General features: G+C 46.3%; 1 protein-coding gene across 1 annotated transcript in view; it reads left to right on the top strand.

Annotated features, from left to right (window-relative positions):
• LOC143983848 (polyunsaturated fatty acid lipoxygenase ALOX15B-like) overlaps window positions 1-23,733 on the top strand; it is a 114,675-nt gene extending 90,942 nt beyond the window's left edge. Inside the window, exons 12-14 of the mRNA XM_077483948.1 lie at window positions 12,168-12,268; window positions 23,157-23,327; window positions 23,491-23,733. Coding sequence (XP_077340074.1) covers window positions 12,168-12,268; window positions 23,157-23,327; window positions 23,491-23,670 — 452 coding nt within the window. The 3' untranslated portion in view covers window positions 23,671-23,733. The remainder of the gene's footprint in view (window positions 1-12,167; window positions 12,269-23,156; window positions 23,328-23,490) is intronic.
• The last annotated feature ends 1,204 nt before the right edge of the window (window positions 23,734-24,937 follow it).

Here is a 24,937-nt window from a genome sequence, read left to right as displayed (position 1 = left end):
GCATGTGCAGACCCTAGCTATGTGCTGGGTCGGCCACAACATGATCCCTCAGGCTCCAGGGGTGGCCAGTGAGCACAATGCTCTGGGGCACACATGACCGGACTACCATTGTCTTTGTCAGTGTGCCGTGGCCAGCAGCCACCCCATACTGCTCGGTGTGGGTCTGTGATGGGATGTCCCCAGCTCGTCCGGATGGTAAGTACAGCTCTTCCTGCCTCTGTGGGATTGAGCAGCTGGGCATTGCCTGGGAGGTCAATTAGGGGGTCCCTCTCCTCCCTGTCCCTACTTTACCCCCCATGGGGGATGCTACATGACAGGGCTGCTGAGCAGTGTTCCTGAGCCAGGGGTCCTCTGGGGGGGGCTCTGATCCTGGATTGGGGCTGCGCTGTCTGTCCCTGGGCTGCCTGGTCTCTGCTGGTGTCTGTGGGCTCTGTATGTGCTGCTGCTATAGCGCTGTCTGCCGCCATTATCTCCGGTCATTCTGTGGACAGTTACTTGTCAGACATTTTCTGTGAGTCTCTGTAGAAGCATGGTTGGTGGCTATTTTCCCTGTGATTGTCCCTTATACAGGGTGCCCATCAGCCATTTTTTGTAGCCTCTGTTTTTTCTTTTCTCCTAAGCGCTGTTCTGAGGTACAGGAACCAGTGCGTTTTTTTCTTTTTATATATTGGACACACAGCCACAGTACTTACTATGTGGGTTATAGGGCCACTGATAGGTGATGGACACTGGCACACCCTAAGGCAAGAAGTTTTCTCCATATCTATCTATCTATCTATCTATTCTATCTATCTAATCTATCTATCTAATCTATCTATCTAATCTATCTATCTATCTAATCTATCTATCTAATCTATCTATCTAATCTATCTATCTTATCTATCTAATCTATCTAATCTCCCCCTACTGGGAGCAGTCAGTTTTATTGTTTTTTTTTTTTTTCCCTGTGTCTAAGGTGTTGATCACAAGTAAAGATGTGCTGTGCTCCACTGGAAGCAATCCTTGCTAGGGCTAGCAATGCTGACCGGATCCGTTCAGAGTGTCATTTAATGGCTTAAGGAATGGTACCCGGGCCTTGTGTCCAAAGAAACAAGGTTTTGCTTGCGAATGCTTCTTTTTAGAAAGCTGGACCCTGGGATCCAGTACTTTTTGTTAGTAAGGCCATAATGTTTTTTTACTGGCAGAGTGCTGTTGCAGGTCCAGGATTGTGGGTAACCTCTCGGTTCCCCTGTTCTGAAGGTTTTGGAACCCACCATGAAGGGTGAAGATTTGGTTTATTTTAGATACTTTTACTCACTGCAGGGTTAAGTGGAGATTTTGTTAATTTCTCCTTTTTTGAGTTATGTTGTCATGCCTTTGTCACCACTGGGGCTGTATTGAGCACTCACCGCCTGCTGCTGGAAACAATGCTCTAACAGAAGTCTTCATTTCTCCTCTCCACCGGCCACAAGCAGATCCTTAGTAAGATAAGGGGGGACTGGCTCTCCTCCTGTGCCCCCAATGTTGGAATCTTCTCCTTTGGGGGACTTGTATGCCAAAAGCATTTCTTTTTAAAAGACAAACCCGTGACAACTCAGCGGTAGTTTTTACCCCCCCCCCCCCCCCCCCCGCTGCCATATCAGCTATATGCAAGGAACCTGAAGTCCACCACTCGCACGGGAAGATGCTTTCTTTTGAAAGAGGGGGGTTGTAATTAGCTGTGGGGGGGGGCCTAACGGCGTGAGATGCCGGCCACGCATGGAGGAAAGTTTTTAAAGCACTGTGTGCAGCTGCTGCTGGCTGTGGAGGGACACATCAAGGTTTTTTGTTTTAATAGATAATACATTTATGTGAGTCGTCATTTCACAAGATTATTTATTTTTAGTTTTGAATCACTGAACATTTAGTGAAGTATTTTCATTGATCTAGATTTATAGGTTTTAGTGGTGGAAATGCACACTATTTTTAGCGCCACTTGTTTCAGCACTTGCTAAAGGAAAATTGTACACAATCCTATTTTTTTTTTTTTTTTTTTTTTTTTTTAAAGTGGTGGCTTAGAGTTTAGGGAGCTTTGTAGTGCAATGGTGATACATAGGAGAAAGGGGGAGAGTTGGTGTATTAGTGTTTTTACAGACTATGGGATTGGCCTGTAAGGTTTCAGTCCGACAAGGCCATAGTGTTGGCTTACATCAATCACCAGGGGCACAAGAAGTCGTGCAGCCCAAAGAGGTGAATCATGTTCTAGCTTGGGCAGAACACAAAAATCCTTGCCCATTGGAAATATTCATTCCAGGAATAGACTTGGAAGGCAGACTACTTTAGTTGCTAACAATTGTTTCAGGGGGAATGGTCTCTTCACTCCGACATCTTCCTAGCGATATGTCAGAAATGGGTTATTCCGGATGTAGACCTGTATGCATCCAGATTCCACAAAGTTGACAACTGTTGAATGAGGGATCCACTAGTATGTGGAACAGACGCATTAGTCTTCCCATGGGATCAGTTTTCACTGATCTATGAATTTCCTCCAGTTCTGCTACTTCTGTGTCTTCTCCGCAGAAACAAAAGGAGGTAATTCTGGTGGCCCAGAAGATCTTGGTTTGCCGAGATCATAAAGATGGCGGTAGGAGTCCCTTGGACTCTGCTATTATGGCCAGACCTTCTCGCACAAGGTCTGGTATTCCATCCTACCTTACAGGTGCTAAATTTAACTGTTTGGCTCTTGAGACCCACATTCTAAAGGATCGTGGGTTGTCTCCTTCGGTAGTGTCTACCAGGAAGCCGGCCTCCAGAATCCTTTACTATAGGGTCTGGAAGGCATGTTTCAAGTTGTGGCTCCAGGGGTTGACACCCCAGAAAATGTCATGGGTAGGATCTTTGATGTCCTGCAAATGGGTTTAGAAATTAAGCTGGCCTTGAGTACTATCAAGAGCAAAATCTCAGCCTTGTCAGTATTTTCAACAACCTCTTGCTTCCCACTCTCTGGTGCGTAGCTTTCTTCAGGGGGTAACATGGATTAATCCCCCTATCAAGGCACCTCCAAATCCTTGGGACTTAAAATTGGTCTTATTGGCTTTGCAGAATCAGCCGTTTGAGCCTTTACGAGAAATTCCCTTGGTTCTTTTGACAAGATACTCTTGCAGAAGGAAAGGCAACAAGATTATCGAACTAGTGGCTCTGTCTTGTAAAGAGCCATATTTGATCATGGATAAGGTGGTTTTACGTCATCCTGAATTCCTACCAAAAGTGGTAACAGGTTTTCATTTAAACCAAGATCTTCTTCCTCCTTTCTTCCCAAAGCCTCTATCTAGGGAAGAAAAGGCACTACATTCCCTTGATGTAAGAACGATCAGCCTATTTAAAGGCAATCGCTCATGTTTGCAAAACATGTTTTATTTGTGCTGCCACAAGGTCCAAAAGGGGACAGGCAGCATCAAAATCTACTATTTCCAAATGGATTTGTCAAGTCATAGTTCAAGCTTATGGCTTGAAGAAAATTCCTCCTTTTTTATGTTAAAGCATACTCAACCAGGACGATTAGTACCTCTTGGGTGGTGCATCATCAGGCCTCTATGGCTCAGATCTGTAGGGCTGCAAATTGGTCTTCAGTTCATATGTTTACCAGATTTTATCAAATCCATGCTAAAGGTCATGAGGATATTCCCTTTGGGTACAGTGTTCTGCAGGCTGCAGTAAGAGTCCTCTGGCCTCCTTTTTTGTCTCCCTCCCTTCAGTTGACATTTCTATGGGACATCCCACATAGTAAGTACTATGGCTGTGTCCCCTGATGTAAATCCAAAAAAAGGATTTTACAGGTAAGCTGTTTTAAAAATCCTGTTTCTCTAGTTTGTCCAGGACAGCACTAGAGATTAGGCTACACCTCTGGAGGCAGGAAATGCATCAGACCTTTTAAAGGGTGGCACTTGTCCCTTATTCCTCAGTCTGTGTTTTTCCTCCACCTGAGGAGGAGGCTGGATTGGAGCTCTCCTTCTCACATGGGCTATCCCAGTTTCAGGGGAAGTGGAAGGTCTGTGTACCTGGGCAAACAGGATGATGGACATCTGGGGTCCCCCGGTCAGGTTGAGCGCAGCTGACGGTGCTCTCCTCCTACCCAGTTCCCCTGATAATAAGATCTAGTGTGATTGTCTTGATTGCTGCAATATAAGCCCTACCCCGAAAATAAGCCCTACAAGGACTTTAACTAGGGCTTATTTGGGAGGGGTAGGGCTTATATTGCAGCCATCACTGACAATCATGCTAGGTCTTATTTTTAGGGAAACAGGGTAGATAGCCCGGGGCAGGCTGGCATTCCCCGCCTGATGGCCAAATTGAATTTGGCACGGGTCAGGCAGGGGGGCGGGTACAGGCTTTGAATTCCAGCCTGTGGAACACAGGAGGAGGGCAGGGACTTCCGGTTCCAGGTCGTGCGGCGAGCGTGGACGGTGGAACTAGGGTGCCTTATTTGAAACGCGCCAGCCACAAGACACTCTGCTGCACCACAGGCTTAAGGGGAAAGCCTCCAGGTGGTCACGAAACTTCTGAACGAAGCATAAATGCAGCGGAATGTGGCAGTGGAGCCAAACCAGCTTGGGTAGGCAAACGCAAGGGTGTCTTGTACCTATGGAGCTGGGGGGGTGATGGACAGATTTGGTAGTCCATTTGTTCCGCCTCTCTAAACAGGATCCAGCCTAATGTGTCTTGTGAATCCTGTTGGCTGGTGGGGTGCACATAGGTGTTTGGTGAAGGCATCCTATTTTTGCTAAGGTTATGCTGATGGCTTCCTGGTTCATAACGCACTGGTGGACTTTATTAAGAGTGGGTAGAACCAGAGAACTTTTTTTTTTTTTTTTTTTCCCCAAAAGTCTGAAGTAGTTTCCCTTCAGTGATCTCATGAAAAGGTGATCCCATCATTGAGGAGCCCACCTGTGTCTGGAACAAGGTACCTAAGGTAGATGCAGCCTTCTCTGTGTGCTAAATCAACAGACCTCACCTTTTGAGGACATAGGTGTCCCTAGACACGACTATCCACCTATCTTCAAGGACCAGAAGGCCTCTGTGGTGGTGGAGAAAAGAGAACCTAGTAAGGGTCTATGGTGGGATCTTCCAGTGTCGGCATCACTACAGATGCCAGTGCTTGGGGGGCCTGTTTGGGGTGAAAAATAGCCCAAGGAAGTTGGGGGGGGGGGGGGGGGGAAGCTTAGTCCCAAAGGTCTGCCAACTGCAGGTCATCTGAGAAGCATTAAGAGCATTTGCCAGAGATCTGAAGGGGCACCACGTGCAGGTCCTCTCAGACAGCATGGTAGCAGTCTTGTGTCTAAACAAACGAGGAACAAGATGCTTGTCCTTAATCGGACTACAAAGGATGATCTTGCATTGGGCTTAGAAAAACCTAGGGTCAGTCTCCGCTGTCCATCTGAAACCACCTGGACAACCACCTGGTGGATTTTCTGAGTTGACACAAGGTGTGCGAATCAGAATGGTCCCTAAACAGGGAAAACTTTTCAGCTGATAGTGTAGAAGTGGGGCCTCCCAGAGGTGCACTTGTTCGCCAGCAGAACAAACTCCCAGGTTCCAGTTTTCTTCTTGCTAGAGAGAAGTGGGGACCAAAGGGATGGACGCCTTGGCACAAAAGTGGACCTTTCTCACTGGCTGTCTTTCCTCCATTCAAACTTATTCCTCCTAGTCCTGAGAATTTCTTCAAGAACGGATCACTATATTTGTGCTTCCGTATTGGCCAAAGAGGCTGTGGTTTTCCACTCTATTGTGGCTTTCAGAGGAGCCTGCCCTCATGTTCCCTGAGATGGAAGATCTGCTGTCCCTGGGGGCCCTGTTCCCAGAAATACAAACTCTAAAGTTATCGGCTTAGTGTCTGAGGAAAGCCTCTTGAAATCGAAAGGACTCTCAGCCAGGGTGGTAAATACAATTTTTGTTAAACTTTGGTAAGTTTTTTATTTTTTGTTCATGGTTCGATGCCTTCTTGGCATCTAAGTATTCTGACAGTCTTGGAGTTTTTACAAGACTGTGCGGATAAAGGACTGGCCATTAGCACTTTGAAGGTACAAGTTGCAGCCCTGTCTGTGTTTAGAGCAACCCCTGGTGTTGGACCCATTAGTTAGCAGGTTCTTTAAGGGGTTAGCCAGAATGAAACCTGTTCCATTTACAATTTTACCAAAATGTCAGTTGTACTACAGGGATGGATAAAATGGTCGCTAGGAGAGCCCACATTAAAATGGGTCACTCAAGACAGTCTTGGTGGCTATATCTGCAGCTAGATGCATTAGCAAGCTTCAAGCACTTTCTATTAAAGAGCATTTTTTTGCCTATTTTTGAGGACAGGCTGGTGCCACGCACAGACTAGAATTTTGTCACCACTTTAGGCAAAAAAATCCTTAGAACCCAGGAAATTATTTTGTCTTTGTTCTGTGGGTCCCCCACCAATCCAAAGAAAGTAGAATTACACCAACTGGATGTGAGCCTGCGTCTTACAGTATCTGGAGATGTCAATGCATTATTTAACATGCGGGTAAAGTTGGGGTCCCAAGCTTAAAAAAACAAAACACAATTGCGAGATGGATTAAACAGGCCATTGTGGAAGCTTACAAGTTTATGAAAATGGAATGTCCTTTTGTTTTGTTTTTTGCCCCCCCCCCCCTTTCTCATGCCACATGGGCACTATCTGCCTCCTGAGCAGAGCAAGCTAGAGCGACACCAGAACAAATCTGTTGAGCAGCAACATGGTCAAACTACTAGACTTTCATGAAACATTATAGGTTGGACCTCATCTCAGCTGAAGACTTGGCGTTTGGGAGTAAAGGACTCCAAGTGGTACTCCGTCTGTCCACCCCCCCAAGCTGGTAAGTTCTCATTGATCCTCTCTAGTGCTGTTCTGGACAGACTAGAGAGAACCAGAGTTGGACTTGCCGGTAACTGTTTCTAGGAGTTGTCCAGGACAACAGGGATTCCCTCCCTATATGCTGTTATAATATTGGACGTGTGTGTATTTCAGAAGCCATTTCAGGGAAGTTCTCGGTTAAAGACTGAGGGAGAAGGGACAGGTGCTGCCCTTTAAAGGTCTGTTTCCTGCCTCTGGTAGAGCCTAATCTTTACTGCTGTCCTGGATGACTCCTAGAAACAGTTACTGTTGAGTCTAACTTTTTTTTTTTTTTTTTCTCTGGACACTGACACCTGTAACAGCACTCGGGGTGGTGAGTCCTGCAGTGGAGCCCTTCAGTCTGCAGCAGCTAGGAGGGTGGGATTGAACACCTTGTCCTAATTCCCCAAGGGTGGCAGACAGGGAGGGTCAGCATGACCTCAAACTGGTGTTCTTCTCCAGATCTCCCTGAAATTGCAACAGGCTTGTCTGTAAACAGTGCAGTGCCTTTGGATGCTTTGTTGGCGGTCCATGAGAAGTTTGTTGCTAGGGTAGAGGTGGTGTGCAGGTGCAAATGCCCTCCCCCCATCCTCCAGGGAGAGTCCTGACTCGGGCCCCGCATTGACTGGTGGCCCTTGCTGTGACGGGGGACGCTGACCAAGACCGTACGGACAGTGGCGATTCCCCCGTCCGGGTCTGCGCAAGACAAAGTGCTAGTTGGAGCACTTATCACAGCGGTGCGTGATGCCCTGAAAATTTAGGATACAGCAGGATCCTCTGCTGAAGTAGCAGTCCTTTTTGGGTCCCGTAAGCCAGCCCGTACACCTAAGGTGTTGCCGTATCTGACTTATTTCGATAAGTTTATACAAGCAATGGGGAAGCCTGCCCCGGACCTTTTGAGTCCCAAAAAGAATGGCGGTGTTACCCCTTTTGAGAGCCTTTAGAAATGGTCGGCTCCCCTGGTCATGGGACCCTCCATTATCCAGGTTAAATAAAGTAACCACAATCCTGGTAGAAGGGACTCCTGCATTTAAGGACCCTATCTACAGGAAGGCTGAGGCAGTGGCCCATTTATGATGGTGGGGTCAGTGATACGACCAGTACTGGCCACAGCATTAGTGTTGCAGACACTCAGTGGGCAACACTATTGCACTGAATTGGAGAAGCAGCAGGCCTCTCCTGTCTGCATGGAACTGGCAGACCAGTTAGGTACGCCTGTGATGCGGCCCTGGATAAGCTTTGCTTGCACTCCAGAGCATCAGTGTCAGCAGTGGTGCTGCAGTGCCTTATTTGGCTGAAATGCTGGTCTGTGGACCAGACCTCAAAAAAAGCCTTGATGGATCTACCCTTCCTTGGTGAGCGGCTATTTGGAGCCTTGTTGGATGACATTAAGAATGTCACAGGTGGGAAGAGCACCTTGCTCCCACAGTCCAGGAAGAGTAAGGAGCCATGCCGCAGGCAAGGGTCCTCATTTTCTGCTCAAGAGGTTTTTTCATCTGCCCGGGACTTAAGCAAAATGCTCAGTCCGATGGGGCAACTACTGAGGGACAGGAGTGTCCCTGGACTCGCAAGCCTGCACGCAAAAGTGCTACAGCATGGTTTTCCCCCACCCTTCATTTGGGTGGGGGGGGGGGGGGTCCCCTTCAGGAGTTTGCTGCACAGTGGTCTTCTTGGCTGTCTACCAATGGGTCTGTGAACTGATTTCATCGGGCTTCAAGAGTTCCTCTTGGCCATTAAACAGATTCTTACCTCTCCAACATACCCTTACTCCCGGCTTGCCGGGAGGCCCTGTTTGGGGCAGTAAGTGACCAGCTAAGCTGCAGGGTGATGGTGCCTGTTCAAAATAAGGAGAGGTTTCAGGGGTTCTATTCCAATCTGTAGTCCCCAAAAATGAAGGAGAAGCCCAATCTTGGACCTGAAAGCCCTCAATTGCTTTGTGAAAGTAGAGGTTCAGAGTGGAATCGATTCACTCCAGTGTCACTGCACTCTATCAGGGGGACTCCTCCCTGGCATCTTTGGACATCCAGGACACGTACTTGCACATACCCATATGCCTCAGGCATCAGGTTGCTGCGATTTGCAGTAAGGGAAGACCACTAACAGTTTGAGGCTCTCCCCTGTGGCTTGGCTTCAGCACCCCCAAGTCTTTACCAAGGTGTTGGCTCCAATTTTGGCATTGTTGCGACAACATGGGATCGCAATCATAGGTTACCTAGATCTCCTGAGAGCAGCTTCTGCCTCAGAATTAAGGATGTGGTGATCGCCATGCAAACCCTGCAGGTATTTGGGTGGGTGTTGAACCTCAAAGTTGGTTCTTGTGCCGACTCGGAGCCTGTAGTACTTAGGCTTACTGCTGGACTCCATGGAAGTGTTTCTCCCTTCAAACTGCAGACTCTCAGAGCCACAGTGAAGCTGTAGGATATAGGAGCACAGCGCTGACCACCTGCGGTTCGAGTCCTGGGCCTCATGGTGGCCTCCTTTTTTGAGGCGCTACCATATGCCCAATTTCACACCAGTCTTGCAGAAGGAGATATTGACAAATCTACATTTATCCCTGGAGCGACAGATTCAGGTGAGCCAGTTAGTCAGGGATTCCCTTCTCTGGTGGCTGAGATCTTTAGTCTAGGAAGTCGTTCCCCCCCCCCCCCCCCCCCTCTGCATTGGACAGTGATCATAATGGACGACGGAGATGGGGTGGCGTCCGTGCACTTATTCTGTTTCCAGGATCCTGCTGACCCTACAGCAAGGAGTAGACCAGAAACTGTCTTTAAGCACCATTAAGGGATCCCTGGCATCTCTCTTGTAAGAACCTTTGTACAAGGGGTTCGGTATGTAGTCGTCGTCCCCTCCCCCTGGTGCGTCCACCCTTGCCTCTGTGGGATCTTAACCTGGTGCTATTGGCGCTTAAGAAACCGCCATTTGAGAACATCAGGGAAATTACCTTGTTTTTCTCAAGTGGTCTTCCTAGTGGCAATTACATCGGCCAGGAGGGTCTCGGAGCTGGCGGCCTTGTCTTGCAAGTCACCCTAGCTTTTCCACAGGGATAAGGTGGTGTAGCGTCCGCATCCTTTTCTACCAAAGGTGGTTTCAGCTTTTCAGCTCAATTAAGATATTGCTACCATCTATGTCCTAAACCGACACACCCTAAGGAGGTGGCCCTCCATTCCCTGGACATAGTCCAGCCTCTGAGTTTGTCTGCTGCGGCTCCCTTCCTGAAGTCACTGTTTCGGTAGCTGGTCCGAAAAAAGGATTGATGGTCTCGTCGACCATTTTCAGGTGGATCAGGAAGATCATGGTCCAGGCTTGCGCCTTAAATGGACAGGTGCCCCTCCTTTCCTGTCACGGCCCATTCCACCAGTGCAATTGGGACCTCTTCGGCTTTCCGACATCAATCTTCAGTCACTCAAGTGGGTAAGGTGGCAACTTGGTCGTCCATTCGTAATTTTTACAAAGTTCTACAAAGTGGATGCAAGCCCATCCTTCTGATGCCTGCTTTGGCCACTACGTTTTACAGGTGGCCGTGTAATGTTACATAGGCTGAATAAAGACACCAGTCCATCCTGAGTGTCTACAATTGTCCCTAACCCTGTACTTTGTACATCGCACACTCACATTGGTCCCTACCCTCAAGGAACCCACAGTCCAAGGTCCCCATTCAGATACTAGGGTTTATTTTGGACAGAAGCCAATTCACCTACCAGCATGTCTTTGGAGTATGGGAGGAAACCTGAGTACCTGGAGGAAACCACACAGGCACAAGAACATACAAACTTCAGGCAGGTAGTGTCATGGTTGGGATCGAACCAGGGACCCTTTTTACTGTTAGGTGCGAGTGCTATCCACTACACCACTGTGCCACTGAATGTTGCTATTTACACTTTTTTTTTTTTTTTTTTTTCTGTTAATAGAAGTTACTTTTTTGAATGTTAATGCACTCTGAATACGTTGAGCACAAGTTCTGATGCGTTTGGTTCAGATGGTGACTCCCCTCTTAGGGAGCACTTCTGGTTGTGGGTGAAGATGTTACTGTTCCCACCCCTTGTTATGACACTGGGGATGTCCCTACGGTCAAGATTACTGGAGCTGTGTCGTCAATTAACTTCAGAGACACTGGGTACAAAAATCCTATTTCAGAGCGCAACATCTTTACCTGTGTTGTACATGGAAGCAAATATGTAATGTTTAGTCATGTTTTGTGGTAAATGCATATTAACTGATGTTAAATTGAACCTGTGACCAGCCTGCTCCAGATATTTTATATATTAACAAGCCGCAAATGGACTTTAAAAATGGCATGTGTAGATACAGGAGCAATTTTCAAATTTCACAACAGAAAGCAGAAGTACTGCAACTGATCAAATGGTTCTCTGCAGCTCGGTTTACCCTTTTCAATGGTGTGACTCGTTACCAGCTTTGCCCTCTTGTTTTCCCTCCCATCTGTTTATTAACAGGCTTCTAGACTTATAATTTAAACAGAGTAAGAAGTATATTTGTTGTTCCTGTGGGTTTCCTTAATTTGTTCTAATTTGACCCACTAAAGATTTGAAAAATGATTGTCCAAATTTTTATTTTAAAAACCAACCCATCTATGGCCAGCTTTAGCAATTTAATGGGTTAGAAAACCTTTTTAACCTCTTCCTGCCCATGCTATAGCCAAAAGACTGCTACAGCACAGGCCTAAATTGTCAGAAGGGCATCCATGCATGTCCTCCCGTGCATGAACTGTCTGCGTGGTCTCTGATCAGTCAGTCAATGAGACTCTGCTGACTGGAGTAAGGGGCATGTGATCAGCAGTCAGCCATGTGATGCAGAGAGAGAGACTTTTTTTGTGCCATAGTCAGACAGGAAGTGAGAGGAAATCTTGCAAATTAAGAGATTATCCCTGCAAATTAGGGTTATTTACAGTTCACCAAACTAGTGTCCCAATTGGATGGATGATTTTCCCTCTTACTTTTCTGGGGACAACCCAGAATTTGGGCTTTTTATTTTACTTTCATTTTTAATGATATTTGTGAACAGGACAAATAGAGGGTGAATCTCCTTAACTGGGGCACAGACAACAGTAAAAACGCACAAGCGTTCCAACCATTCTCCATTCTATCCAAAGCCTAAACACGTTTGGCCTATAGTTATGGTTTAAACTGTTCACTTTTCCTCTTGTGCTACTGCCTAAATAGGAACATTCATGTCTCTACTTTTGAAAGCTTGTCAGATCATGCATTCACATGTAATTGTTCTCCAAAGCATATGGCATATTGTCTTGTATCCATGCTGAATAAGCAGAGGAAATCACTTAAACTTGGTTATTTCCTGACAGAAGTCCCATCTTCCTTGGGAACGAGAGACTCTCTGATCAAATACCTGACAATGGTGATCTTCAGATGTTCTGCTCAGCATGCAGCTGTCAATAGTGGTCAGGTGAGTATGATTATACTGTCCTTGCGCAAACAAATTAACAATCCAGAATCGGAATTGCATAAGTTTAGCCAGTTACAAGCATTTGGCCTTAGACCCCCATTGTATTGGTGTCCCTCCACCCCCTTTAGAGAATTCCAGTGAGCAGAGATACCCCCGCACCCTATATCAGCACCTCCTGCCCTCTTTAAGACCTATTCAGATTGCATTACCAGTGGGACACGGAGGAAAGTGAGCCGAGCTAAGGGGGCGGAGCTGGGAGTTGGAGCTGTTCTAGGGCTATATATCTCCCACTGTGCAGCAGAAGGTGTCATTTGCTAGGACACCAACCAATGGCCGTAAAGATCATCACAGCAGTGGGTGGGTGCAAGAGGTGCAGGGTGGGGGCGTACTGAAGACTGAGGTACAGCCGAATGGAATGCTCACTGGGTTAAGGGTGGCTTATTGAGTGGAGCGCATGGATGGATCCAATCGGACTGTATCCTTGGTGACTGGGGACAGCTGATCACCCTAATGTAGACATCACATTAACATAGAAGGTTCCTGGTACATCATCTAAAATGTATGGGTCCACAGTTCTGCAGGTTATAGGAGAAAAATTATTTGTCATCAACAGCTGCTCTAACGTATCCATTAAATCTCACATGGATCAAACTAAGAAGGTGCCGATGTCATAGAAAGTTAGCAGAAGTTTTTTAGGAGCCAGTGTGTCAAGTACAGATGGGTATTATGGTGGAATTTGAGGTCAGTCATTTTGGACTAGTGTTAAGGAAGCCAGTGGCGTAACTAGAACCTTCAGGGCCCCGATGCAAGAAACCATGAAGGGCCCCCCTGAACCCCAGCCAGGGCCCTTCCCTCCGAGTCCGGCGGTGGAACTCCAGGGGGCATGGTCACATGTATGACCTTTGTGAGCCCTGTAGTTCCACCACTGGTATCAGTAGTTTTTATTTATTACATTTTTTACATTTTTAGGTGCCCCATTGGGGGACTGTCCCTAGGCAGGATTGGGTCCCCGTCCCCAGAAGGGATGAGGTCCTTTTCTCCAGAGCAGATGAAGTTACTGCCCCATGGTGAGAAGGGGTCTCTGTTCCCAGGGTAGGTGGGGGTCCCTGTCCCCACGTGAGAAGGGGTCCCTGTCCCCAGGGGGATATGGAGGGGGTATGTAATAGTGTGTGCTAGCTGCCTATGCTGCTGCCAGCCATATGTAGAGGGGGCTGCATGGGCCCCCTGCATCACAGGGCCCAGTTGCGGTCGCCACTGCTGCACCCCCTATAGTTACGCCCCTGAAGGAAGCCTTTCCTGAGTGAAACCTGCAATTCTGAAAATGTTAGCTTGCTGCCTGTCATGCTTTGTTTCAACACTTTGGGGGAAATTTACTAAAACTGAGGCACTCGGTATCTGATGCAGCTGTACATGGTAGCCAATCGGCTTGTTCAAGCTTTGACAATAAAACCTGGAAGCCGATTGGTTTATATGCTGAGTTGTACCAGATTTTGCACCCTTCAGTTTTAGTAAATGACCCCCCTTTAAGGCACCTAAAGAAAGTGTGCAGAATAGTGACTCCTGACTCTGCTTATTAGTTGAATTATTGGTGAGTAGAGTTGGGTGAAAGGTTTGGGTCGAGCAAAAGTTTTGCCCAAACTCTACCTGTTCGCCCATTTAGTGAACACTGGAATTTGGAGAGCTGCACAGTGCATTGTAATCCCTGATTGGGCAAAGCTTTGGCAGTATACATATGATTTAGCCCCGCCCCTATATCCACCCACAGGACCTGTTTAGCTCTATAAACGTCTGAAAATTACCCACCCCCATTTTCTTTTTTGTCCTCACCGATCAACCCCTACAGGCAATTACAATCAGGCTAAGCTCTGGTCTGCTACCTTCTGGATTCAGCCTCTCCCAGCACGTAGTTCCACATCTTGGGCTGCTAAACGCACTAACAAGGTGGTGAGCCCCTTCTGGTGGTCTTTTGGGGCCAAGGTGTTCTCTAATGGGACGGAAATCCTCTTGTGACATGCCTGCTGTGAGGTTGGATATACTGGCTGGGACTGCATGTCTTCTGTGTCTTTTAGGTCTGTCCTTTCTGTTTAAATATTTCTCAGTGGTTTAAATGTTTCCAGTGTTTTTTTGTTTACTGTATATGAGCTAAGGGGGCAATTGCACTTTATGTAAGGGTCCCCCCTTGGGGCGCTCACGTGACTCACCTTTCTGCTGGTGCGGCAGCCTCAAGTCATCCTGTTTGTCCGCATGTGTGGTGGACTCTGGGGCATCAGGCAGCTATGTTTTTGGAGCCTAGAGACTCCAGCGCATGCGCCTTGGATACAGTGGCGATTTTGGATTAGGCTTCCCACTAATTGCTCTGCCTTCATAGATTGGAGGGGGTGGAGTCTTACAAAAAGTGCCCTATTTAAAGGGCACAGGTAAGTATTAATGGATATGTTTTGATGGTGTCAGGACAGGCAGAATCTCTATAGAGAAGTACAGGTGAGTCTTTCTATTCCAGCGAGGAGGGGGGGGGGGGGGGGGGGGTGGGAGCAGGGCAGAATGAATTATGGGATGGGGGAGTGTTTTTGCCCAGTTTTTTTCTTTCTCCTTGCAAAAAGTGTGCGTTTTCCCAGGTCTCATTTTTCTTCGTTGCCATTCAGTCCCTTTTTGTACCTTTTTTGGTTCTTCTGCCAGCATGAGCCTAATACCACATAACCAAGACCACCACACTATCAGGTAAGGGCTACCTTTGGGTAAGAAGATGCGGGAGATGAGAGTGCATTATGCTCTGACGAGTGTGCCTTCTGGATTTTAGCCCCAGGTACTCATAATCCTGCCCTAGGAGGTCCAGAGACCCTCTGGATCATCAAATTTTCCAGGGTAGAGACTCATCCTGGCAGACCCCAGTACAGCGGGTGCAAATGTATGCTTTAAAAACACGGCTTTTCCTCAGAGGGCTCATCGCCCAAAAGGCAAATGTTCACACGGAGAAGACCCTATACCAGAAAAGTTACTTTGCAGCAATTGCTTCAGGCAGCTTGCCAGAGACCAGGAGTATGAGGGTCAGCAGTAGGAATGAACCAAACACCCCCGGTTCAGTTTGCACCAGAACCTGCAAACTGACCGGAAATTTGTGTGAATTTTAGAACCCCGTTAAAGAATAAAGTATATGGGACTCGACCTTTTGAAATCAAGTGCTAATTTCAAAGGCTAATATGAAAGTTATTGTCCTAAAAAGGGTTTGGGGATCTGTGTCCTGCCCCAGGGGACATGTATCGATGCAAAAGTTTTAAAAACTTCAGGTTTTTTTCGGGAGCACTGATTTTTAATGATGGAAAAAGTGAAATATTCCTTTTAATATTGTGGCACATGTTGCCCATGTTTAGAAATGTCATTTTGTGTAGGGACTGTTCTAACAGTCATTTAAAACTGCTTGCGGCTTTAATGTAATGTCTGGTCCTGGGAATATGGATGAAAATCATTAAGAAAAATGGCATGGGTGGCCACGCACTGACCCGTTTCATGCTTATGTCGTCAGAAGGGCATCGTGGATATTAAGGGGAACCCCGTACCCAAATTTAAAAAAGGTGTGGGGCCCCAAGGCCCTATATACTCAGAACAGCAGTATACAGGCAGTTCAAACAATACAGACTTTAAAAATGTACCAGTTCAAAATTACAAACAGAATCTACTTAAACCTAAAGTATAGCTCCAGTCACAAAAAACATTTTTAAGCTTTTTGGAAAACGTAGGGAATGCTTATCATCCTTTTTTTCTTTTTTTTTCTTTTTGTTTTTTGGTCTGCACCTCTTCAGAAGATATCAACTCAATTTCTGTCCCAATGACAAATGGTTTTTGAAAATGTGGGGTTTTTGTTAAAACGAGGATTGGGATAAAGCCTCATTGGAGAGGAGACACAATTTTTTTTTTTTTTTTTTTTTTTTTTTTTTCCCCCATATCAACTCTTACAGGAGAGATTTTCCCTTCCTAGGGGTAGATTTCATCCCACTTCCTGTTTCCTTCCGTTTTAAAGTAGGAGACATTTGTAAGTTGGATGTTTGAAAGTAGGGGCCTGCCCTATATGCGTTGCAGAAATTTGGGCCTAAGGTGTTGGTGTTGCCACAACACAGCCCTTAAAGTGACTCTGGGTGGGTGCTGGAACGCCCTGCTGTGAACTTATATCAAGAATTGTAAATGCATGCCATTGTTTAACAGTGGTAGACAAATTGGGCCTTTGGTGGCCTAACACTGCAAGTCCTCAGTTACTCTTGGTGGGCACTGGAACGGGCCCTGCTGTGAAATATATCAATAATTGTAGTTACATGCACCTGTTGAACAGGGGCACAAAAATTGGGCCTTAGGCACTGGTGCCACAACACTGCAACACCTCACAGGAACTCTAGTTGGAAAGCATGAATGAGCTCTGCTGCAAATTATTGGATCAAAAATTGTAATTGCACGCCCCTGTTACCGGGGGGCTGAAAAATTGGGCCTTGGCCACTGGTGGTGGCACCCAGAACCAAAAAATGTTCCTACAAGCTATCAGCATGATCATTGAGGAAGAGGATAGTCACTCCTCAGCATAGTCTTGAAGGGATCTGACAGTTCAAAAAATTATTCGGTTGCATCAGGCGCTTGGTAGCTGGTGGTGATCCAAGACTGATTCTTTTTTTTTTTTTTTTTTTTAAGGAAGGTCAGTCGATCGAGTCGGACAGGTGCACCCTGTGATGGTTTACAAAGCCTTCAGCAGCACTGAATGTGCATTCCAAAAGAACGCCGGATGCAGGCCAGTAGTTCAATTGCATACTATGCAAGCTCTGGCCAGTGATCCATCCTCAAGACCCAGTAACCCAGAGGGTTTTCAATGGGAAAGGTGTCAAAGTCTGATCTTGCCCTTAGGTATTCCTACACCATGTAAATCGGATGCTGGCGATGGTTGCTGGAACTGATCATACCTTGGGGCTGCGGACTAAAATGGTCAATGCGTCGGTCAGACGGCCACCTTTTCCACCGCTCCTTCTGTGACTGACCGAAGCCTCGGCAACACTGTCCAGGACCAGGAATTTGTAACCTCCCAGTCTCTGGGAACGTGTTGCACAGACCTTTCTGCAAGGCCTGCCAAAGAGGTTTCATCCTCTGCTCCTTCTGCGACGGCAAGATAAGGTCTGCAACCTTAACCTTGTAATGTGGATTAAGGAGGGTTGCCAGCCAGTAATGTTCATTGATGGCCCTCTGCTGCAGCATGGCCAACGTTGAGTTCCACCTGGTGGGCAGGTTAAATTGCTTTTGGAGGTCGGCCAGCCAAGCACAGACTTTCCTGGCCTGCTTCAAGACATCCTGTAAGCCTAGTTACCTACCCAAGAACCACTGCACCACCAAGTTAAGGACGTGAGCCACATGGGTCAATTATCCCTGTCGGAGGGTGCAGAGGAGGTTGGTGCCTTTGTCGCAAACCACCATTCCTGGCTTAAGCTTGTCTATTGGAGGCTCTTTACTGGGTTCGGTGTAGCAGTGTCAGACTGACAGACACCACGATCGCTGCGTTGTGTGCCCCACGTCATGACTCCGTCAGGATAAGCACCGCCTGGCTGTCATTCTACTGTAGGCTGTATGGTAAGTGGTTAACATCCATAGCAAGCCCTATGCATGTGTGGGAGCAGAACTTGTAGTATGTAATCAAAAACCAGCTGCCAAAAGAAAAATCAAGGCTCTTGAGCTAAAACTCTCAACGGACTTCATAGGTGAGGCAGCTATAGACATCATTTGATGGTCCTCCAGAGCCATGCTCAGTCACAGCAAAAAGAGCATTGTGGCTAAAAGCCTGGGAGGGGGGCTACCCATCCTCCAAAGCAGAGTTGCTGTCAACTGCCTTTTTAAGGGAAGGACAAAAACTGGAGATGACATCTCCAGGGTTACACAAGGAAAATCAGGTCTTCAGCCCCAAGATCGAAGGTCCAGATGCCAGAGGGGGCAACCATCCAGAGAAGTGCCAAACAGGGATTGGGATTTTAGAGGCTTTCACCCATCCAAGGACTCCAGATAGGGTTGGAGGGGTACGAAGGCCCCTGCAGCTCCCTCAGATATCCAGAAGCCCTTGTAACTCAAGGCCCGCCAAGGAGCCAGTTGGAGCCAGGCTTCTCAAAGTGGTTCAGTTCTGGAAAGACCACTGCCAGAATTGGCAGATTCAGTCCACAGTGGTGTAAGGCCATTGACTGTTCAAACAGGAGCCTCCAGAATGACCAAGAGGCTGAATCAATTTATCTGGATAGACTCAAGATGGAGTCTCTCCATACCATAATCCAGGTTATTCAACCAGGAGCCTGGAGGACTTCAGTGGACTTGCAGGATGCTTACCAGCATGTCCTGATCCTTCAGTCATATCAGCAGTTCCTGAGATTTGCATTGGGACAGGCATTAGAGCCAGTTGGAGCCTCTAAAGAATATGATGTACTTAGGGGCCCAATTCAATACTCAAGCAGCCACAGTTTCTTTGCCACTTCAGAAACTCACCAAAATTAGGGAGCAGTTCCAACGGGCATTGGCTGCGCCAGTGATGTTGGCCTCCCAGTGCATGAGTCTTCTTGGGATAATAGCTTCATGTATCCCCTGGGCTCACTGGAAACTCAGTTTTACAACAAAGCTTCCTGATGCAGTGGAAGAGTTAGTCTAGCCCAACCAATTGGGATCACCAGCTGGATGCGCCAGAGTCTCTGGCGGCAGAAACAAATGCTAAACTGCATCATCTAGGGCTGCACCGTGGATCATAGTTACCACAGATGCCAGTGCAGCAGAGTGGGGCACCACCTGCCAACAACTCAAGATCCATGGGCAGAGGAATTTTCCCACTCAGGGCCTAGTTTCTGGAACTTCAAGCAGCATTCACGGGGTCGGCCACCTTGCTGACTCACACAGGTTCACCCAGTCCTGTTCCATCTGGAAAACACAGCAGCAGTGTCCTGCATACAGTGAGGAACACACAGCAAATCCCTCTTGAGGTGGAATCGATCAGGACATTAGCACAATATCTCCCAGATTTGAGGGTCATATCTTCCAGGCTGTTGGAAATGGTTTGCCTATCCAGACAATTCAAAGATCCCAAGTTCTAACGACTGGTCCCTTTACCCCAAAGTGTTCAAACAGATCATCCATGAGTGGAGGTGTTCAACTGTATCTTTTTGCTTCCTCAACCAACTGCAAGGTGAGCCAGTTCCTCACGCTACCCTCATCCATTAGCAAAACAATTTCTTTAACCCTGAGATATTTGACGGTCATCGCAGTATTACCTTAATGGCCTCGCAGACCATTCTCTCTGGCAATTGATATCTGTGTGTGCCCACCTATCACTGATATCCTACATCTGCAACCATCACGACTGGCCTTGGTGGCCTTGAGTTTGAAAGGCAGAGGTTACAAGAGTTTGTAAAGTTCTGATATCCTCTGAACATCCTGAGTTCCAGAAAGTGGTCAACCAATGCCATCTACAACAGAATATGGAATAGGTTCATGAGCTTTGCAGCTGGATGTCGGTTTGACCCTAGTGACACGTGTATCAAAAATCCTATATTTCCTGCAATCCAGATTGGATTTGGGGCTTGGCCTAAGTTTGCTCAAGGTGCAAATTTCAGCCAGCCATCTTGGCTTTTACCCAAAAGAAATGGGCAGCAAACCTGCTGATGGAGCACTTTGAGAGTGGTACTTGGCCTACACCTTCCCAAGAGAAATGGTTTCCCTCAATGGGACCTGGCAGTAGTTCTCATTCCATGTTCTTCAGAGACATGATTGTGCCGAGACCATTGGATCACTTTGTCCCAAAAGTGGCATCCATATTTTATCTCTCCACTGAATGGGTCCTTCCAGCCTTCCCAGCGGCATCGGATGCTGATCTGCACAAGTTGGGCATTCCAAAAGTACTCAAAGCCCATCTCCAGGCTACTTCTACATTCTCACATTCTGACAGACTTCATCATACCGAATGGAAAATGTAAAGGGAACAAGGCCTCGGTTGGAACCATCTCAGCCTGAATAGTAAAAACTATTCACTGGGCATATAGAGCAGCTAAGGATCCCCAGGAGGTTAGAACTCACTCAACCAGGGAGATGTCTTGGGCAGGATTGTCTCTGGAGACGGTGTGCAAAGTGGCTAGCTGTTCATCACATCATTTAAGACCTGCTGGATCTACCTTGTAGTGTTTACAGTAGCTTGAGAGAAACTATCCAGCTTCTATGTCTATTGTCACAGTATAAGTTTGTCGCATTAAACCCTCCCTCTCAAAAACTCATTATGTATCGTATTTATGCTGCCATGTTGGAATCGGGGAAAATGGGAACATTTTATCAATACTTAATGTCATTTTCCTTTCCTAATGCCAATACATGATACATAGTTGCCAACATTGTTAATTTTAGGGACACTTTTTTTGGCTTTAGGTGGAGTCGGATTATAATTAGGGGGCAGGGCATGTGTATGTAGATGTGGCACATAAAAAAAATACTGCGCTGAAAAATGAGCATAGTTTATGCTGAATAGTGGGTGTGGCTTAGATGGCATGTCTAGAAGGGGGTGTGGTTAGTCTGAGATGAATGAGGCATGGAGATGGAAAGGGATGTAGGGACAGCAGCCCCAGATCCTATATCACAATAGAAATGTTTAACAATCAGCAGATAGATACTCCAAACACCTGGTGTTGGCACTTCAATCATCCCAGCGCCATGATTGTTATGGTGTCAGGATTGAAGCGCATTATTACATTGAAATATAAAATTTACTAGTTTTACTTGCCGTAATGCCGAATCAGTGGGAGCCCTGAGTGTCGCCTGCCATCAGGTCCTTGCATCTGGAGTCCCTAGGCAGCGGAGTGCTGCTGCAGCACCCAGCACTTCAGAGGATAGCCAGACACAGCTCTGATCACCAGCAAGCAGCCTGTCTATTTACATTGCCTGCTTCCCTGTCTCTACCATCTGATCCTGAAGGAAGATGAGTCATTGTTGTGTTCCTATCGGGTGTCCTTAACCTTTCTCCTAACCTTTGCCATTGCTGCATCCTCCTGAATTTGGATTTATGGTCTAGGTGTCTGCTCATGCCTTGCCTTCCATAACATGCTCCTCTGTCATTCAGCAGGCACTGGTCAGTAAGTGGGGCTATGGGGGCCGCATATGTACTTTGAACATGAGGAATGAGAGATGTAGTCTCCCATCCTATTAGAGAGGGGAGGGGCTGATCCGTGCAGCTAAGCTTGGCTGGAGAATTGTGAAGAGAAGCTCATTCATTGGCTGCACGGACCGGCCCCTCCCCTCTACACTGAACGAGAGGTGATGGTGCTGAACACAAGGGGAAGGAGCTCTCATTCCAGCAGCCATTTTGTGCTAGGAGACAGAACTTATGGAGCCAGAGCCAAACATTCCCGTTTTTTTCCATGGACAAAAGGCAAAATCCCAAATCGGGGCGAGGGTCCAAAAATCGAGATTGTCCTGGGAAAATCGGGACTGTTGGCAACTATGCATGGCGGCATATGAACTCTCCCTCTGATCTTTGCTTTATACAGAGAATGGGGGAGGTAGCTCTCAGTTCTATTTCTATAGAGCTAAACGGGTGCTGTGGCTGGATATAGGGGTAGAGCTATATCATATGTATACTGCAATGTATTGCCATCAGGAAAGGAAAGTTTTATGGTACGTATTTGATAGTTAGTTTTTTTTATTTATTTTTTTATTTATTTTTCCTTTTCTCAAGTCAGTTTATAGGCAGACTAAGGGGACCCCACATGCACTATATTAAAGGCATTTTACAATTTTTGTTTCACTTTAACCACTACCTGCCCAGTCAATAGCATATTGACGTCCAGGATCTGTTATTCTGACTGGGCATCATAACGTCCAGCAGGATAACATGCCGGCGCATGCCCATGGGGGTGCGTGGCGTGTCAGTCAGGCTCCTTGCAATCAGATGTGGTGTGTCAGTGTCGGAGGCTTAACACTTGATCAGCTGTGATCATTGTGTGAACCAGCAAGTGCCGGTAAACGGCATTCCTCAGTTTGTGCTGAAAGGGAGAGCCGATCGGTGGCTCTCCCTGTTGGGGGGGGGGGGGGGGTCTGATAATCAGCACATCGGCATAGCCCCCTCAGATGTGCCAATAATCACATACGAAGTGCCCAATGTCCCCATAATAAAAAATAATCAGTGCTCATTACAGTGCCAATCGGTGCCCAGCAGTAACACATCAATACCTCATTAGTGTCTGTCAGTGCCACCTGTCATTGTCTACCAATGCTATGTATCGGTGCCCATCAGTGAAGGGGAATTTTTTTTTTTTTTCCCCAACATTTTTGGTCTTTTTAGTTTTGTTTAGCAAAAAATAAAACTCGCCAGTGATTAAATACCAGCAAAAAGCTCTTTGTGGGAAGAAAATGATAAATTAGTTTGAATGACAATTGCTGTTATGCAACACTGTACTTAACGTGTGACAGCGCTTGTCCTGGGCAGGAAAGGGTGAAAGTGCCTGGTATTGAAGTGGTTGCGCATCATTGATAACTGCTCCTTTTAAAAACTATTGTTTTTAAAATGTATGAATTTATACATGTCCCTCAGGGCAGTACCTGGGTCCCCATACCCCCCTTTTTTTTATGGGCAGTAACTTGCATACAAGCTTTTAAAATGGGGACTTTTTTCATGTTCGGGGTCCCATAGACTTTAATAGTTTGCGGCTCGGGCTGAACTTTTTCCCTGTTTGAGAGTTCTAAACAGGGGGATGATTGCCCCATCTCTATTGGTGAGTGCATTAAAAAAGTACTGCTGACAGGGCAGCTAATGTCTATAAGCAAGTCAGCAACGGCAGTTCCCCTATGTATTTGGAGTACACTTAGTGGAGTCTTAATCTGATGTTCTTTCATGTGTTTGCCTCCTCTGCAGTTCGACTTCTATTCTTGGATGCCTAATGGCCCCATGACCATGAAAAGCCCCCCACCCAGCACCAAAGGTGTCACTACAATGGAGACTATTTTGCAAGCATTGCCGGATGTAAACAGTACAGCTGCTGCTATAAGTAGTGTGTGGCTTCTCAGCAATGAGCCCATGGATAGGGTGAGTGTTTGGAAGTAGTGAGAAGTAATACACAAAAATGCCTTGGGCCTAAAAACAGTATCACATTATCTATGTCAAATAGAACCTGACAATCGAATGCATTTCCTGGGTCTGCTATGGCGTTTAGTGATTATTTAATAATGCAAGGTCTCTTCCTTTACAGAGGCATCTAGGAGAGTACCCAGATGAACGCTTTACAGAGAAGACCCCACAAATCTTCATTAAGAAGTTTCAACAGCAATTGTCTGAGATCTCCAAATGCATCCAGGAGAGGAACAAGACCATGCGCCTGCCCTATCCCTACTTGGATCCAAATCAGATAGAAAACAGTGTCTCCATTTAATGGCGATTGTGATGGATCTGCTTTCTGACTTTTTCCAGTGCTTTGCATCTCTGCTTTCTATGTGTGATGGTATCATTGCAGACTATGATAATATTTAAGGATAAATGTGAATAAAATCTTTTCTATCAGGCATATAAAGGTTTTTTTCAGTGAATAATTTAAAAATATTTACCATCTCTTCACTGTTCCTCTCCTCAGCAGTATACCAGCGTTTGTCACCACTGAATATAACGGTTAGGAAAACATACGGCAATAAGGCCAAATGCAGATTTTACACATGCATTGTTTGCATTTAAATTTTCGTCCTTCACTCCACGTCTAGGAGATGCTCTCTATAGCTAGTCCCATCCTCTTTTCTGTCTTTTAGTTTCTGTTCTGAGTAATTGCTGGAGATGGGTTTAAAAAAAAAAATGGTAAGTCTATCTGATCATCTGTTCAGAGACCGTGACTTGATTCAAATGACCTCTTACAGATAGCAGAACGCTTTAATCCAAAATGTGTGCAGATCTTATTTTACTGAGACTATAAGTTACAACTATCGTGCCACAACTGGATCATTTATAGAGATCATAGTTCATTGCTTAGATTGGAGAAGCAGAACATGGCGTATATACGTAATAAGAACTAGGGACACAAAGCACAATACAAATGTTTGAAAACTGGAAGATACTTTGTGTTTTTGCATAAAATGCACAGCATGAGATTCTCAGGCCCTTTTTGAGAAATAAAAAAACACTATTTGACAGATTTCCTGAATGAATGCTGAGAAAAATGTGGCGCTGATCATTTACAGCTTCTAGATCCCTTTCACACCGAGGAGTTTTTCAGGCGCTTTTGGGCTAAAAATATCACCTGGAAAATGGCTCCCCTGCAGTCTGTGAGCCCGAGTGCTTTCACACCGCAGCAATGCACTGGCAAGACATTAAAAAGCAAAAAAAACCTCCTGCATGCAGCATCTTTGGAGTGGTGTATACACCATTCCTGCCCATTGAAATTAATGGGCAAAAGCGGCACTTTGCAGGTCATTTTAACCCTTTCAGCCACTAGCGGGGATTAAAAGCACCCCGCTAGTGCCCCAAAAGCTCCATAAAAACAATGGTAAAGCACCACTAAAAATAGCAGCGATTTACTGCCGATGCCACAGTGTGAAAGCAGCATAAAACATACTGAAGTGATCTGTATTTTGCAGCCTGGGGAAAAATGCAGGGCCTTATAGAAAATATTAGGTTTTTTTTCTGTCTTGTTCACACCACAACACTGGTGTCAT

The sequence above is a fragment of the Lithobates pipiens genome, unplaced genomic scaffold, assembly GCF_037356315.1.
Source record: "Lithobates pipiens isolate NorthernLeopardFrog02 unplaced genomic scaffold, aLitPip1_a1.2 Scaffold_16, whole genome shotgun sequence".
Taxonomy (NCBI): Eukaryota; Metazoa; Chordata; class Amphibia; order Anura; family Ranidae; genus Lithobates; species Lithobates pipiens.
Note: the sequence above shows the minus strand (reverse complement) of the source record. Positions and strands in the feature narration are given on the sequence as shown.